The sequence below is a fragment of the Vipera ursinii genome, assembly GCF_947247035.1.
Source record: "Vipera ursinii genome assembly, chromosome: 2".
Lineage (NCBI taxonomy): Eukaryota > Metazoa > Chordata > Lepidosauria > Squamata > Viperidae > Vipera > Vipera ursinii.
In genome coordinates this window covers 2,834,633-2,850,784 of record NC_139513.1, presented here as the reverse complement: position 1 = coordinate 2,850,784, position 16,152 = coordinate 2,834,633, and the positions used below count along the sequence as shown (strand labels likewise).

Here is a 16,152-nt window from a genome sequence, read left to right as displayed (position 1 = left end):
TGACCATTTCAGAGGCTGGCTGGGTTTCACGGGTGACCCCCCCTTCGTTTTCAACAAATTTGTGAGGGGCATGGCTATTTGGCCAAATGCAGGGATGAATTGGCGGTAGAAATTTGCAAACCCCAGGAAACTTTGCAATTGCTTCCGTGTGCGGGGGGGGGTGCCCACTCTAGTACTGCCCTGACCTTCTCTGGGTCCATTTCGATGCCCTCTGGGGATATGCGATATCCCAGGTAGTCGATTTTTTCCTTATGAAATTCACACTTCGATAATTTAGCATATAAATGGGCAGCTCGCAATTTCTTCAGGACTGCTCTGACTAGTTTGATATGTTCCTCTTTGGTTTCTGTGAAGATAAGGATGTCATCGAGGTAAACCAGGACCCCCTTATATAGGTGCTCTCTCAGTACGTCATTAATTAATTGCATAAAGACTGCGGGGGCCCCTTGCAGTCCAAATGGCAATACTTTGAATTGATAGCACCCCATTGGGCAGTTGAATGCAGTTTTCCATTCGTCTCCTTCCTTAATCCTAATACGGTAGTATGCTTCCCTCAGGTCTAGTTTGGTAAAGATCTTTCCTTTCGATAGGTGGGATAGCATATCCTTCATTAGGGGAAGGGGGTATAGATTACATTCACTAATTGTATTTAGGTTCCGGTAATCTACAACCAAACGAAAGGAACCATCCTTCTTCTCCCTGAACAGAACCGGGGCGGCTACTTTGGGTTTGGCAGGCTCAATAAATCCTCTTTCTAAGTTTTTCTTTATGTATCTTTCCATTTCTGCCATTTCCCTTGGGCTCATGGCATACATCCTGGGTTTTGGGAGTTTTGCCCCAGGTTTGAATTCTATGGTGCAGTCTGTGGGGCGGTGGGGGGGGAGCTCATCTGCTCTTTCCTCACTGAAAACCTCAGCCAGGTCCCTGTATTCCTCCGGTATCTCTGTTAGCCCCTTCTCTTCCCCCACTGCTGCTTTTTCCTCCCTCTGGGTTGGGGGGGTGTTTGGGGGTTTTACGTTTTCCTGTTCCCCTTTTGGGAAGTTGAGTTCTGCAGTCCTCCAGTTTATCCCGGGGTTCCATTTCTTCAGCCATTCCAGTCCTAAAATCATTGGGCATGCCATGCCTGGGGCCACTATAAATGTTATGTCTTCCTCATGGGACCCCAGGGACATGTGGAGTGGTAGAGTGGCTAGGGTAGCTGGTCCCCCCCCTGCTATAGACCCGTCTAATTCACTGAAGGAGATTGGTTGTTTTAGCCTCCTCACTGGGATGCTCAGTTCCTCCACCAGTGTTGGGCTGATGAGGCAGCGGATGCAGCCAGAGTCTATCAAAGCTTTTATTTCATTTGCTTTTGGTGCAGATGAAGCTAATATAGTTACTGTCTTAAGTATGGGTGGAAGAGGTCCACTTACCAAAGGTTCTCCCTCTGAGCTGTCTTCCGAGGTGTCCACCGCCCCTGCAGTGTAGGCCGGAGTCCAATCCCAGGTTTTGGCAGAAATTGTGGACTCTACAGCCTCTGTCCCCTTCATGGAAGATTCTTTTGGGTTGCCTTGAGACTTCCCCAGCTTTTTGGAAGATGGTGCCTCTGTTTTGCGTGGAGGGGCTTTCGAACGACATTCTGCAGCACGGTGGCCCTCTCTCCCGCAATTGAAACATCCCTTTGATTTTTTAGCCATGGCCGGTGGGTTTTCCCCCTCACGTGTTTGCTCGAGTGGCGGGCGGCCCCATGGTTTTCCTCTGCGTTGTCTTTTCAATAGGTCTATTTCCACTTCCTCTGCCAGGACATACCAGTCATCGAGATGGTAGGGGTCTCCCCGAGGCAGGCAAGCGTCATACAGGTCGTAGTTTAGACCGTCTTTGAAATGGCTGAGGAGGATGTCTTCTGGCCAGTTCAGCTTGCTGGCGATGGCTCGGAATTCTTGGGTATATTTGGCCACTGTTCTCCTGCCCTGCCTCACCGTCTTGATTCTCTCCCGGGCCTTCCGGTCAGCCAAAGGGTCCTCAAATCGTCGTCTCAAGGATGACATGAATCGGTTGAAGTCGTTGAGTTCTGGGGCGTTGGAGTCATGCAGGTTCACCACCCAGTCTGCGGCCGTCCCGTCCAGGGCAGATTGCACAATTCGGATGCGTGTTTTGTCACTGGGGATGTCCCGTCCGTACTCTTCCATGTAGCTGAGGACTTGGGTTAGGAAAAATCCCAGTCGTGATGGCTCCCCCTTGAATTTTGCTTCCAGGGGTGGGAATCTTTGGCTGGAGCGTTGTCTGCGCCGCGGAGTGTATCGCTCCTCATCTCGATCCCCATCTGTGGGTCTGGGGGGGGTGGGTACCGCTGAGTCAGCGGCTCCTGTTCCATTGGGCAGCCCTGGGGTTTCAGGTGTTGGGTCCCTTCCGTTACCCCTCCAGTTGCGACCCCAGGTGTTGTGGTTTCCAGCTCTCTCCTCCCTTAGTGAGCTCAGGGTTGTTTTCATCAAGTCAATAGCTTTTTCCAGAATCCGCTCTTCCTCACTGGCGTGCAGGGAGTTCTCCATCTCTTGTTTCCATTCCGGTTGGTGGTCGCTCCGTCTCAGGGTCACTTCTCTCGAAGCCTTTTTCCACTCACTTTTCCTTCCAACGCCCATCGACCACCGGGGTTTTTGTTCGTGCTGCTCCGTTTCCTCCCAGGAGGAATATGATGCCTCAGCTTCCCAATGTTTCTGGGAGTTCGGCTGGGGGGAAGGCTCCTTCTCCGTGGGGCTTTCTTCCCTTCTTGCTTCATCGTCAGACATCATATTTATTTGCAAAATCCCCCGGTAAGGTTCTTCTTCCCGGGTTGATTTTCGTTGCAAGCCCTGTCTAATGTCAGGACCCACCCCAAACCACGTCTTAGGAAGACAAAACTCTTGGAGTCAGGGTTTTAGTCCAAAAGAAATCTTTACTATGACATGCTCGGTTGTAGGAAATGAGACAGGGCTTAATATTTCCACGATGTAAACCCTTATAAAGAATTCCCGGTTTAACCCCCCTTAATCCCCATTTGGTCAGTCCCCCCCCCATCCTTCCTCTCGTATCATCCATCTCGTGGGAAAGAGGAAGTTAGGACCCTTTTGTTTATTGCTGTCTACCGTGACAAAACCCAGATGCTAGCCCCCCCTTTTGTTTCCCCAGTTCAAAAGGCTTCTCCTTTCCTTTGAAATGCCTATTGCCGGTTCAATACACATCTATCCTCTTCTCTTCGGGAGATGACAGAATCCATGGGATAATGTTTGAAACATTCCATTTATGAATATGATATAAATGGATTCTGACATGGGGAAGAAATGGAGGTAGCGACAGATTTTATTTTCCTGGGCTCCAAGATCACTGCAGATGGGGACTGTAGCCAAGAAATTAAAGGACGCTTGCTCCTGGGGAGGAAAGCCATGGCAAATCTAGACAGCACATTAAAAAGTAGAGACATCACCCTGCTAACAAAAGTGCGTATAGTCAAGGCTATGGTCTTCCCAGTGGCAATGTATGGCAGTGAAAGTTGGACCATAAGAAAGGCTGAGTGCAAAAGAATTGAGGCCTTTGAACTATTGTGCTGGAGAACACTCCTGCGAGTCCCTTGGACTGCAAGGCGATCAAACTGGTCAGAGGAGATCAAACCTGACTGCTCTTTAGAAGGCTAGATCCTGAAGTTGAAACTCAAATACTTTGACCACCTAGGAAGGACTCCGTGGAGAAGAGCCTAATGCTGGGAAAGGTTGAGGGCAAGAGAAGAGGGGGACGACAGAGAATGAGGTGGCTGGATGGAGTCACTGAAGCAGTAGGAGTGAGCCTAAATAGACTCCAGAAGATGGTAGAGGACAGGAAGGCCTGGAGGAACGTTGTCCATGGGGTCATAATGGATCAGACATGACTTCACAACTAACACCACCAACAACAATACATTGACTGCCTTAAGGGGAAATATTCTGACAAGGAGAACAATCAACCAATGGAACAGCCTGCCTTCGGAAGTTGTGGGAGCTTCATCACTGGAAGCTTTCAAGAAAAGACTGGACTGCCATCTGTCAGAAATGGTGTCGGGTTCTGTTTGTTTGTTTCTTTGTGTGTGTGTGTGTGTGTGTCCCGACCTAAAAAGTACCTTTCCTTTTGTAACAGCCTCTATAAAAAAAAGAGAAGAAAGGAGGGCAAGACGTTTTGGAGAGGACACGACAGCCTCTCACGGAAAATGCAGCCTTTCTCTTCTCGTTACCTTGAGCACCTGCGTTGCACAAGGCATCCACCAGGGGGCTCCCTCTGCCAAACGATGGGAACACAGCTGGCTTTCCGGAGGAGGAGCAGAGAAGGAAATGACATCACAGCCTCTCTAGGACGCTGCACTCTCTCTCCATCACCCTTTGCTGCAGGTAAAAGAGGGCTGCGGGCATGTCTTGCAGGGGAGACAGCCAGATGTGGCCCTAAGGGAGGAGAAGGGGGGGTCTCTCTTCCCATGCAAAGGGAGGCGGAGGGTCCTCGCCCTGGAGGAGGGAGGGACACATGCCAAGTCCTCATCCAAGTTCAGTCTTCTGAGTCCCAAGAGTGGGAGAGCCCAATCCCATGCTCCCCAGCTGCCCCTTTCCATTCACCCAACAGGGTGGGGAGGGGGAAGCAGAGGACCAGACCAGCCTTGTTGCCCCCTCCCCGACGAAACTCAGGATTCCCAGGAAAGAGATGGGGACTGGGGAAGTCCTTCCCGCCTGCTTTTTTGGGAACAGCTGGAGGTGGGGGAGGGAGGAAGGGGAGGAGAAGGAAGATTTGCCTTGCAAATCTCAAGCAAGAGATAAGAAAAGCTTTGCAAGACAGAAGACACCTGGTCCGGATTCGCACTAGGTGCTGGATGAGGCTGAAAAGAGCCAAATCCTTCACAATGAAACCTGTCTTGGGAGGGGGAGTGAAGCAGGACAGTATCTCCAGACCCTGTTTGGGGGTGAAGTTGGCTCCTCCCTTTGGCTGACCCTTTGGGGCTTCAGGGCATGTTGTGTGAACCTGCCTGCATGTAAGAGTCTGGCTTGGCTCCCCAAAAGTCAGTCCTGAAAAAGGGTAATGGAGCATCCTAAGCCAGAGTCATGTTCTTGCATTTCTTTTGAGGTGAACACAGATGTTCTGGTTGACTAATTTTTTTGGACTTTTGACATGTTGCATGAACCCACCTGGAGATGAATGTAGGTTTAGTTTTTTAAAAGCAAGACCTTCCTTGTGAAAAAAAAAACAGAAATAGAAAATGCTCCACATACACTAATTCAGCATTCATGGAATATGGTAGTAGTAGTAGTAGTAATATAAGAAGAAGAGGAAGAGGAAGAAGAAGAAGAATTAATTATGAAATACTGCGACCTGGCCATCAAAATTGCACGATTATGGATGAAACATGTAACAGTGATACCCATTGTCATCGGGGCACTGGGAACTATGTCAAAAAACTTTGCAAAATACATCAAGAAATTGCAGCTTCCTGCAATAACTCCAGCAAAGCTACAAAAAACTGCACTACTTGAAACATCTTAGATTTTAAGGAGATACCTGATTGATACCTAGGATGCTGGCAGCAACCGTGTCAACCATTAGTGCCGGTCAATTTGAGTGTTCAGTTGACTGAGTTTCATGTTTTTATGAATAAAAGTTTAATAATAATAATAATAAAGTTGGAAGGGACCTTGGAGGTCATCTAGTCCAGCCCCCTGCTCAGGCAGGAAACCCTATACCATTTGAGACAAATGATTGTCCAGTCTCTTCTTAAAAATTTCCATTGTTAGAGCATTCACAACTTCTTGAGGCAAGTCGTTCCATTGATTAATTCTTCTAAGTGTGAGGAAATTTCTCCTTAATTCTAGATTACTGTTCTCCTTGATTACATTAGGGTTGGATTAGAAGACCTCCAAGATCTCTTCCAACTCTATTATTCAGTTCTGTTCTGAATTTATTTTCTTTTCCATCTTAGAAACACAAACCGGAAGCCATTTGTACTCATCATATAATTTTATAGATAAAAGTATCTCTCGGCTAAAGAGGGCTGAACGTCTAACTCTCACCACAGCTGCAGCAAGAGAAACAGTCCTTTGAATGAAAGGTTGCTTGGAGATTCACATAAGAGGCCCTGGACCCATTTGGAGTTGCGTGACAGGACAGAGAAAGAATGGAGACCCAACCTTTAGCAAGTGAGGGAATTGAAAAAGGCCTTTCAGCTGTTCGGCCTGGGAGCTGTGAGGAGACCTGGGCAAGAACTGGGCAGAAGATGCTGGAAGAAGACACCATCGTCCCTTCAGAAGTTCAGTCCTGGAACTTCAGGAGCGTACGATATCAGGCTTCTGAGGATCCCCGAGGACTTTGCAGCCGACTCCATGACTTTTGTAATCGATGGTTCAAAGCAGAAAAGCACACCAAAGCCCAGATGCTGGACCTGGTTGTTCTGGAGCAGTTTCTGGCCCTTCTGCCCGTTAAGATGGAGAACTGGGTGCGAGAGTGTGAAGCAGAGACCAGCTCCCAGGCGGTGGCCCTGGTGGAAGGCCTCCTCTTGAGCCAGGCAGGGGAGCAGAAGGAGCAGGTGAGAGACCTTCACTCTGGGAGCCCAGAAGGGGTTGACTGGAATAAAAAATGTGGTTGAATTCTTCACCCCTCCCTACCAGTCCCAAAGGTGCTTTTTTCACAAGGCAACTGGACTTTTTTCATTGAAGATGTTTCTCTTCTTATCCAAGAAGCTTTTTCAGCTCTAATGGAATGGTGGGGAATGGATGGATTTATACTCCTTGCAGAAAGCTGGACATTTGCATTCTTTTGGAGAGTCATTCAGGCCACTTGGAAGTTTATCTGTGTTCTCAGGGTCACCTGAGTGGGGCATATGGTTGTGGAGCCTTCTTGGATCTGCTGAAAGGACTGTGTTGTAGAGTGGAGATAGATGATGTTGAATAGCCCTCTCTTAATAGACGGGGAGGGATACGACATCATTTATTTCCCGTCTACAACACAGTCCTTTCAGGAGTTCCAAGAAGGGTTTACACCCATTTGTGCTACTCAGCTGGCCCTGAGACACAGATAAACTTCCAAGTGTCCTCAGCATTTCTAAAACAATGAAAATGACCAGCTGCCTGCAAGGAATATAAATCCTTCCATTGTGAACCATCCACTCACAGCTGAAGACATTTCTTGGATGAGAAGCAAAATTTCTTCAAAGAGAAAAAATAGAAAGTCCAGTTGCCTCTTGAAAAAGCATCTTTCGGACAACCATGACCTGAATGTCTGAGAATCTCCATAGACATCTCCCTACCAGGTTTCTGGAATTCATAATATGTGAAGATGTTTCACTAATTCTTGTAGGATATTGTTTCATTACCTGTTATAAAAAATGACAGACATTCCTTTCTTATTTTCCAGCCTCTCTGGTGAACATTGGAGACTTTCAAGAATCCACTTTGTGTTGTGTGATGTCCACTAATTCTTCTTTTCTCCTGTCTCCTGTTTCAAGTCTTTCACAAACGACATCAGAGATTCTGAGAGAAAAAGGAATCCATCAAATTCTCCTCAGGAGTTGTTTTTGAGGAGCATTTATCTGGAAGATCCAAGTCTGGACACCTTGGGAGGTAATCAAAGGTCCTCAATTCTCCAGAAAGTCCTCAGTTCTCCAGAAACTCTCTCCTCTTCTGTAAAATGTCACTTCCTATGTTATTAATTATGCTTTTTAAAATTCTGTTTTTCCTCACAGGGAAGACTCCAGTGGAGTTGTCTACTCTGTATGGTGCAGCTGAGACAGTAGTTGAACCTGCAACTCAAGTAAGAGGAGCAAATTCACTAATAAAATAGAATAACTGAGTTGGAAGGGACCTAGTTCATCTATGTCAGCGGTAGGGAACCTTGGCACTTTTATGACTTGTGGACTTCAATTCCCAGAATTCCTGAGTCAGCTTGGCTGGTTCAGGAATTCTCAGTATTGAAGACCACAAGTTATAAAAGAGCCAAGGTTCCCTGGTCTAGGCAAACCCCCGCCCAAGCAGGAGATCCTATACAATTTCTGACAGATGGCAGTCCAGTCTCTTCTTGAAAGCCTCCAGTGGTGAAGCTCCCACAACTTTTGAAGGCAAACTGTTCCATTGAGTGATTGTTCTCACTGTCAGAAAATTTCTCCTTATTTCTAGGTTGAATCTCTCCTTGATCAGTTTCCATCCGTTATTCCTTGTCTGGCCTTGAGGTGTTTTGGAGAATAGGTTGATCCCCTCCTCTCGGTGACAGCCCCTCAAATATTGGAACACTGCTTTCATGTCAACTCTGGTCCTTCTCTTCACTAGACTAGCTATGCCCAGTTCCTGTAACCGTTCTTCATATGTTTGAGCCTCCAGTCCCCTAATCATCTTTGTTGCTCTTCTCTGCACTCTCTCCAGAGTCTCAATGTCTTTTTTAATACTATGGTGACCAAAACTGGATGCAGTATTCTAGGTGTCGTTTTACTAAAGGGTTACTTATTAGATTCAAATTCTCCCTTTCCTTCAGGAAGTCACAATGGTATACAGAGCACTCTTTCCTTCCATTCTGGAAGAAAAATACAGAGAAGAGCAACAAAGATGATCAGAGGTTTGGAGGCTAAACTGTACAATGAATGATTGTGGAAACTAGATATGTCTAGTCTAGCAAAGAAAAGGATTGGGGTGACATGACAGCAGTCATAGCCAAGAGGGGATCAAGCCATTCTCCAAAGCAAGTGAGAGCAAGAACAAAAGTAACAAATGGAAGATGATCAAGGAGAAAAGCAACCTAGAACTAAGGAGGAATTTCCTGATGGTGAGAACAATTAATCATTGGAACGGCTTGCCTCCAGAAGCTGTGGATGCTCACATCACTTGAGGTTTTCAAGAAGAGATTAGACAAATATTTCTCCAGAATGGTATAGGGCCTCCTGCTTGAGCAGAGGGTTGGAATAGAGGACCTCCAAGGCTCCTTCCATTTATTTTTATTTATTTTAATTCCATTTATATCCCGCCCTTCTCCGAAGACTCAGGGCGGCTTACAAGCTTAGCAGTAGCCTTCATTCTATGTATATGCCTGCTTATTAGGGCTTTCACACACACCCCAAGCGGCATTATTACAAAGTCAGCTTAATTGCCCCCAACAATCTGGGTCCTCTTTTTACCTACCTCGGAAGGATGGAAGGCTGAGTCAACCTTGAGCCTGGTGGGATGCGAACCTGCACTAATTGCAGGCAGCTGGTGTTACTTAAGGAGGCATTAGCCCATTGCTCCACCAAGGCTCTGAGCATCTGAGCATCTCTGATACTCTATGATTCTATAATTCTTTCTTCTTCTGGCTTGGATATTTTTGTATTCCTGAGCAACGTGGTATGGGGAATAGAAGATTCAAGTTGCTCTCAGTTGCCTTAGGCCCCTCTGAGGTCTATTGTTTGGATACAATGGATTGTAAAATCTACCTTGAGATTTATATTAAGACAACTTTTTTTTAAGACCAGTACTTAACTCTCCCTTTTTCTGGATACTTTTCCTACTATTAGTTTACACACGCTAACTTCTTAAAGAGTCTTTCAAGAGATGGGAATATCACATGGGCAGCAAGTGCTAAACTGCACCTGTTCGTTTTGTAACTTTTTGACTTGGAATTGTGCAAGTTTGTTCAAAAATACATAAATACTCAAATAGCGCAATACCATTTTTTAAAAGTCTTGTCTACAACCAGTGAAAAGATTAAAAGATAAGGCAGAAGATTAAAATCCAGTGAAGGTAGCCAAATGCAAAAATCTCTAAGTAAAAATTGTCATGCATGTAATCAAAGAACATTTGGCTTGCAAAATAATTTCTAATCCTCTGATTCATGTCTGGATTTGGAGGCCAAACTATCTTGCTTTGTAAAATTTCTTTCAATCCCAAGAATTTTTCTCTGCTTTCTCGTCCTCACTTCAGCCAATGACTCAGATAGAGATAGATGGATGGCTGGATGGATAGATAGATAGATAGATAGATAGATAGATAGATAGATAGATAGATAGATAATAGTTATATGATAGAGATGATAATAGATTAGATAGAAAGATAGGTAGATAGATGATAGTTATATGATAGATGATAGAGAGAGATGATAATAAATTAGATAGATAGATGATAGTTATAAATAGAGATGATAGATTAGATAGATAGGTAGATGATAAGTTATAGATAATAGAAATGATAGAGCATGATAGATATATATAGATAGACAGATAGATAAGAGAGAGAGAGAGAGAGAGAGAGAGAGATGATAATAGCTACATAGAGACAGAGATAAATAGCTAAAGAGAGAGAGAAAGAGATGGATAGATATATATAGATATAAAGTGAGTGAGAGATGGTAGATCCATAAGGTAGATCCATTCACTGAATGGCACTGAAAGTCTTGCCACATCAATCATCGATTAAGCTTGCCTGAACTATTTCTTCACTCAAAGGCTTTTGATCTATTTTTTTCACCTAAACCTTGAACTCCTACCAAGCACAGCCATTCAACTTAGTGCATGTCTTTGCTTTGGGAATTTGTACGTAATGGGATAGACCTTACAAATCGTCCTTGACCTTTTTTGGTTCTTTGTTTCCCTGTGCAGGAGGGTCTTGTGTCCTTCGAGGAGGTGGCCGTGTATTTCTCCAAGGAGGAGTGGTCTCAGCTGGATTCTGACCAAAAAGCACTCCATTGGGAAGTCATGCTGGAAAATTATAGGAATGTGGCGTCTCTGGGTAAGCAAATTTGCTACTCGCCCATCAGAGAATTTAATAATCAAATGCCATCTGCTTTTTCTTATTAAAAGGTCTCCAAAGAGATGTCATCTCTTGGGAAGAAGCAGGAAGAGATCTAGCCTTTTTCTATTCCAAGGAAGTTATCTATCTATCTATCTATCTGTCTGTCTGTCTGTCTGTCTGTCTGTCTGTCTGTCTGTCTATCTATCTATCTATCTATCTATCTATCTGTCTATCTATGTAGTTGTTAAGGGAATCACTTGTCAACATCCAGCTCAAGGATCCAAATAAAAATCCAGATTAATTCCCTTTCCGAAAATCTTACACTTATATTGAATACATGGCATGGTAATGTTGAAGCAAAAGTAACTCTTGAGATTCCCAGACACCAGTTCATAGAATTAAACAATCTCTCCAGCCAAACCCTCTCTCTTTCCCTCTCTCCCTCACTCTCTCCCTCCTTCCTCCCCCCCTCTCTCTCTCTCCCCCCCTCTCTCCAACCATGTTATTTTGGTTTGAGAAAAACAAAGAGTAAATGGGAAATATTTGGGGCGGGAAGAAAATAGACAAGTTTCAAATTGGATTTATTTCTCTTGGGTCTCTGCTGGTTATTGACCCCCCACTTTCCAATGAATGTTAGGTTTTCTCCTAAAACCTCCCTGAATGTTTCCTCTGATGTTTCCTTAACTGCTCTTTATTTGAATGCTTTTTCTATCTGTAATGATGGCATTTGGAAGTCCTAATAGTGTTACAGGGATTTGGCTATTAGAGAATTGGGCTCTCTGATGGGACAGGTTCTCAGGTAATGGGACCTTCCACTCCAGGGGTTCTTCCCACCCACCCCCAATTTTTTCCAAGGCTTCCTTTTGTAAGTTCTGCCCGGAAAATGCAGGGGCATCTAAGGATGAATGAACATACCCCGTCTGAGTACTATTTTTTTCAGTGCAGGGCTCCCTCCTTGAGATGAGTTCCCAGGTTCAAATCCATCAGCATGTCCAGATTGAAATTAAACCAATGGGTGCCCCATCATCAAGCCCATTATTAAATAGAGGTAGTTGTCGAAAATCCCTCTTGCTTCCTTGGAACTGAATCTGGAGCAGTAGACCAGATGGTGCCCCACCACAAAAGTCTAAATCAGAGGTCCCCAACTTTTCTGGGTTGGTGGCCTGGAGGGAAAGGGAGGGGCAGGTGTCTTTATACGGTCATGTGCACATGCAAATGGGGCCACATGGACAAAAAACGCTCACAGCAACACTAAGGTCCATGTGATGCTCGCGACAATGTTAGCACCCATGCTACACGGTGACGCTAAGGTCCACATGACGCTCCCATTGATGCTAGCGCCCACATGATGCTCGTGGCAACAGTACCACCTCAGCAATGCTCATGGCGACTCTAAGATAAGTAGGAGGGTGGGTGCGCGCAGACACACACATGCATACTGGCAAGCCACTCATGTGGCCCGGTGGCCAACAAACATAGCCCGGTAGTGGGCTGTGGCCCAAAGGTTGGAGACCCCTGGTCTACATGATTGTAATAAGTGAGCATATTTGCAGCTCATGGTTGAAATGAGGGATCCTCGGTGCTTTCTGAGCTTGGTTGTTTTCTTACAGATGTTTCATTACCCAATCTGGGTAACATCATCAGCGCCAGTAAGGAGTGAGAACAAACCCTACTCCTTACTAGCACTGATGATGTTATCTAGTTTGGGTAAAGAAACATCTTAAAGAAAACATGGAGGACAAGAGAGACCCCAACATCAGCTCTTATATCAACCCAATTGTAAGGAGCTGCCTCAGCTAAGCCACCCAATAAAGCAGAACTCTTGAAACAGACATTGTCTCAAAAGGAACTTTTATTAGGGGCTAGTGATAGCAGGGAAAACAAGACGAGGTCTGAGGAAAAACCCGTGGAAGCGATATAATAAAAGCATTATTCAATACTCCTCCCCCCCAGAGTCCAGTGTTCATTTGAATTCCAGCCAATCCACAGGTGGAATAGTGTTTTAACTGGCTTCTTTGGCGCATTCTTTCAAGGTCTCTCTCACTTTCATTTGCTTCTGGCTCCAAGCGCAACCATCTCTCAGATAAGGGTGATACATTCCATCCCCTGGGGGAAGGGCACCATAGCAGGACAGTGCAAAGTATCCCCAAGTCATCCCCCTTCCCAACAGAATGGCAGGCCACAAAGAAAAGTTACAGATTCAGGAATAGGCATAAGGAAACAATAATATTCTTTGGGGACCTGGCACCAATACCAGGCATCACCCCAGGTTTTGAACATACCCTGATAGACACAGGCAGAAGAATCACAAAAAGAGCTAAAAGGAAGAAGATTTGAGAGGGGGGGGCATAATTAATGTTCAAATAAGAGATGCAACAATGAGGGGTCTTGATCCTGTTTGCATCTCACTTTATGTCAACTTTTCTTTTTTTCTTTTTTTTTCTGCTCCAAGCTGGTGATGAATGGAGGAGGATGGATTCTGGCCAAGAATCAGCAGCAGCATTGCAAAAAGGCAGAATAAAACACGCAGAGACATTTTTTGGAAAGCAAGATTCTGAGGAAAAACAATTAAAGGGGGAGCTAGAGAAATGCTCTCCTTTACCACATATAGCTGTCAGTGATTTCTCCGGCAACGATGCTCAGCCAGAAAAAGAGGCTTGGCTGGAGTGTGGAAAAATACCTGCAGACGAATCAGGATTATACGACGGTTGCGGAAGCCACGTGATAGAGAAACCACATGAACATGAAAAACATTTCCGAAGGACCTCCTCGGTTACTTTGCCTCAGAGAATACAAGGAGAGAAACCATGTCAATGTCTGGATTGTGGGAAAAGCTTCAGAGACTCAAATGATCTTACTTCCCATAAAAGGATCCACACAGGAGAAAAACCGTACATATGCAAGCAATGCGGACAGAGCTTCAGTTTTCCACAAAGCCTCACTTCCCATTTTAGGAGTCACCCAGGTGAGAAACCATATGAATGTCCCAAGTGTGAAAAGACCTTCAGTCAAAAATATCAGTACACTGTACATAACCGAAACCACACTGGACAGAAACCATATAAATGTAGGGAGTGTGGAAAACACTTCACTAATTCAAGTTCCCTCACTTACCATAACAGAACCCACACCAGAGAAAAACTATATAAATGCCCGGAGTGTGGAAAGAGCTTCACAACTTCAAGTTATCTTACTGCTCACAAAATGACCCATACCGGGGAGAAACCCTACAAATGCAAGAACTGTGCAAAAAGCTTCAGACAAAAATATCAATATGTTGTACATAACAGAATCCACACTGGAGAAAAACCATATAAATGTATGGAGTGTGGAAAATGCTTCACTAATTCAACTTCCCTCAATCACCATGAAAGAATCCACACCGGAGAAAAACCGTATAAATGCAAGCAATGCGGAAAGAGCTTCCGTTCTGCAAAAAACCTTACTTCCCATGCAAGGATTCATACAGGACAGAAACCATATAAATGCCAGGAGTGTGGAAAATGCTTCAGTACTTCAAGGTACATGGCTATCCATAAAAGAATCCACACCGGGGAAAAACGATATAAATGCCAGGAGTGTGGAACATGCTTCACTAGTCCAAGCTATCTTACTGCTCACAAAATGATCCATACCGGGCAGAAACCCTACAAATGCAAGAACTGTGCAAAAAGCTTCCGACAAAAATATCAATACGTTGTACATAACAGAATCCACACAGGAGAAAAACCTTATAAATGTACGGAGTGTGGAAAATGCTTCACTAATTCAACTTCCCTCACTCACCATAAAAGAATCCACACCGGAGAAAAACCGTATGAATGCAAGCAATGCGGAAAGAGCTTCCGTTCTGCAAAAAACCTTACTTCCCATGCAAGGATTCATACAGGACAGAAACCATATAAATGCCAGGAGTGTGGAAAATGCTTCACAAGTTCAAGTTCCCTGACTCTCCATAAAAGAATCCACACTGGGGAAAAACCATATAAATGTCCCAAGTGTGGAAAGGCGTTTAGACTAAGATGTCAATATGTTGTACATAACCAAAACCACACTGGAGAGAAACCATATAAATGTACAGAGTGTGGAAAACTCTTCACTAATTCAAGTTCCCTCACTTCTCATAAAAAAATCCACACCAGAGAAAAGCCATATAAATGCCTGGAGTGTGGAAAGAGCTTCACAACTTCAAGTTATCTTACTGCTCACAAAATGATCCACACCAGGGAAAAACCCTACAAATGCAAGAACTGTGCTAAAAGCTTCAGAAAAAAATGTCAATATATTGTACATAACAGAATCCACACTGGAGAAAAACCATATAAATGCCTGGAATGTGGAAAGGGCTTCAGAATTTCAAGTTATCTTAATGCTCACAAAATGATCCATACTGGGGAGAAACCCTACAAATGCAAGAATTGTGCAAAAAGCTTTAGACAAAAATGTCAATATATTGTACATAACAGAATCCACACTGGGGAGAAACCGTATAAATGCTCAGAGTGTGGAAAGGGCTTCACAGTTTCAAGTTCTCTTACTGCTCACAAAATGACCCATACCGGGAAGAAACCCTGCAAATGCTAGAACTGTGTAAAAAGCTTCAGACAAAGATATCAATATATTGTACACAACAGAATCCACACTGGGGAGAAACCGTATAAATGCTTGGAGTGCGGGGAAAAGTTTCCGTTTGGCAAAACATCTTCCTTCCCATAAAAGGATCCAAACTGGCGAGAAACCGAATGCATGCTAGGAATGTGGGAAGACCTTCAGTGAAAAACATCATTTTACTGAACATAACAGAATCGACATAGGGGAGAAGCCGTATAAGTGCTCGGAGTGTGGAAGATATTTCACTGTGTCAAGTTCCCTCATTTCCCATAAATGGAGCCACACTGGGGGAAAATCGTACATTTGTCCAATGTGTGGATAGGGCTGTACTCAACATCAGTCCCTTTATGAGCACAGAAAAGAATCGTATAAACAAATTGTCAAAAATTTGGGACGCTTGAGCTATTTATTACTGTGCATAAATGAAATGTTAGGGAATTTAGGGAAGATAAGGAACGATGAATCTGAAGAGAGTGGAGAAAAATAATGACAATTGGGTTTTTTTGAATAATGTTGAGGATTTGTCCATACAGAGCCCTAAATATAATCTTTTTGGAAGACCCACTTTACACCCTTCACTTTTTGCATCTCTAAATTTATTGGCCACTAGAAGCACCTAACATAGTTACATAACAATGACTCTGGCCTTTGACTTTGCTCTTTTTGCCGCTTAATTTATATCTCCATCATTGAATATTAATTATAAGGGCTGTCAACACTTTCATTTCTGCAATAGTGGCGAATATCTGTAGCTTGGGTGTAGGATGAGGGTGAAGGTTTGTTCTCCAAGCTAGTGAGTTGGTTTCTGAACATTTCGTTACCAGGCCAGGTAACA

At 44.3% G+C, this 16,152-nt stretch overlaps 1 protein-coding gene across 1 annotated transcript; it reads left to right on the top strand.

Annotated features, from left to right (window-relative positions):
- The first annotated feature begins 5,945 nt into the window (after positions 1 to 5,945).
- Positions 5,946 to 15,714, top strand: LOC310635873 (uncharacterized protein). Its single transcript, XM_083355214.1, has 5 exons — positions 5,946 to 6,544; positions 7,463 to 7,577; positions 7,700 to 7,767; positions 10,574 to 10,703; positions 13,159 to 15,714. The coding sequence occupies exons 1-5, from the start codon at positions 6,137 to 6,139 to the stop codon at positions 15,288 to 15,290; spliced, it is 2,853 nt and encodes a 950-aa protein (XP_083211340.1). The 5' UTR covers positions 5,946 to 6,136; the 3' UTR covers positions 15,291 to 15,714.
- Positions 15,715 to 16,152: the final 438 nt, after the last annotated feature.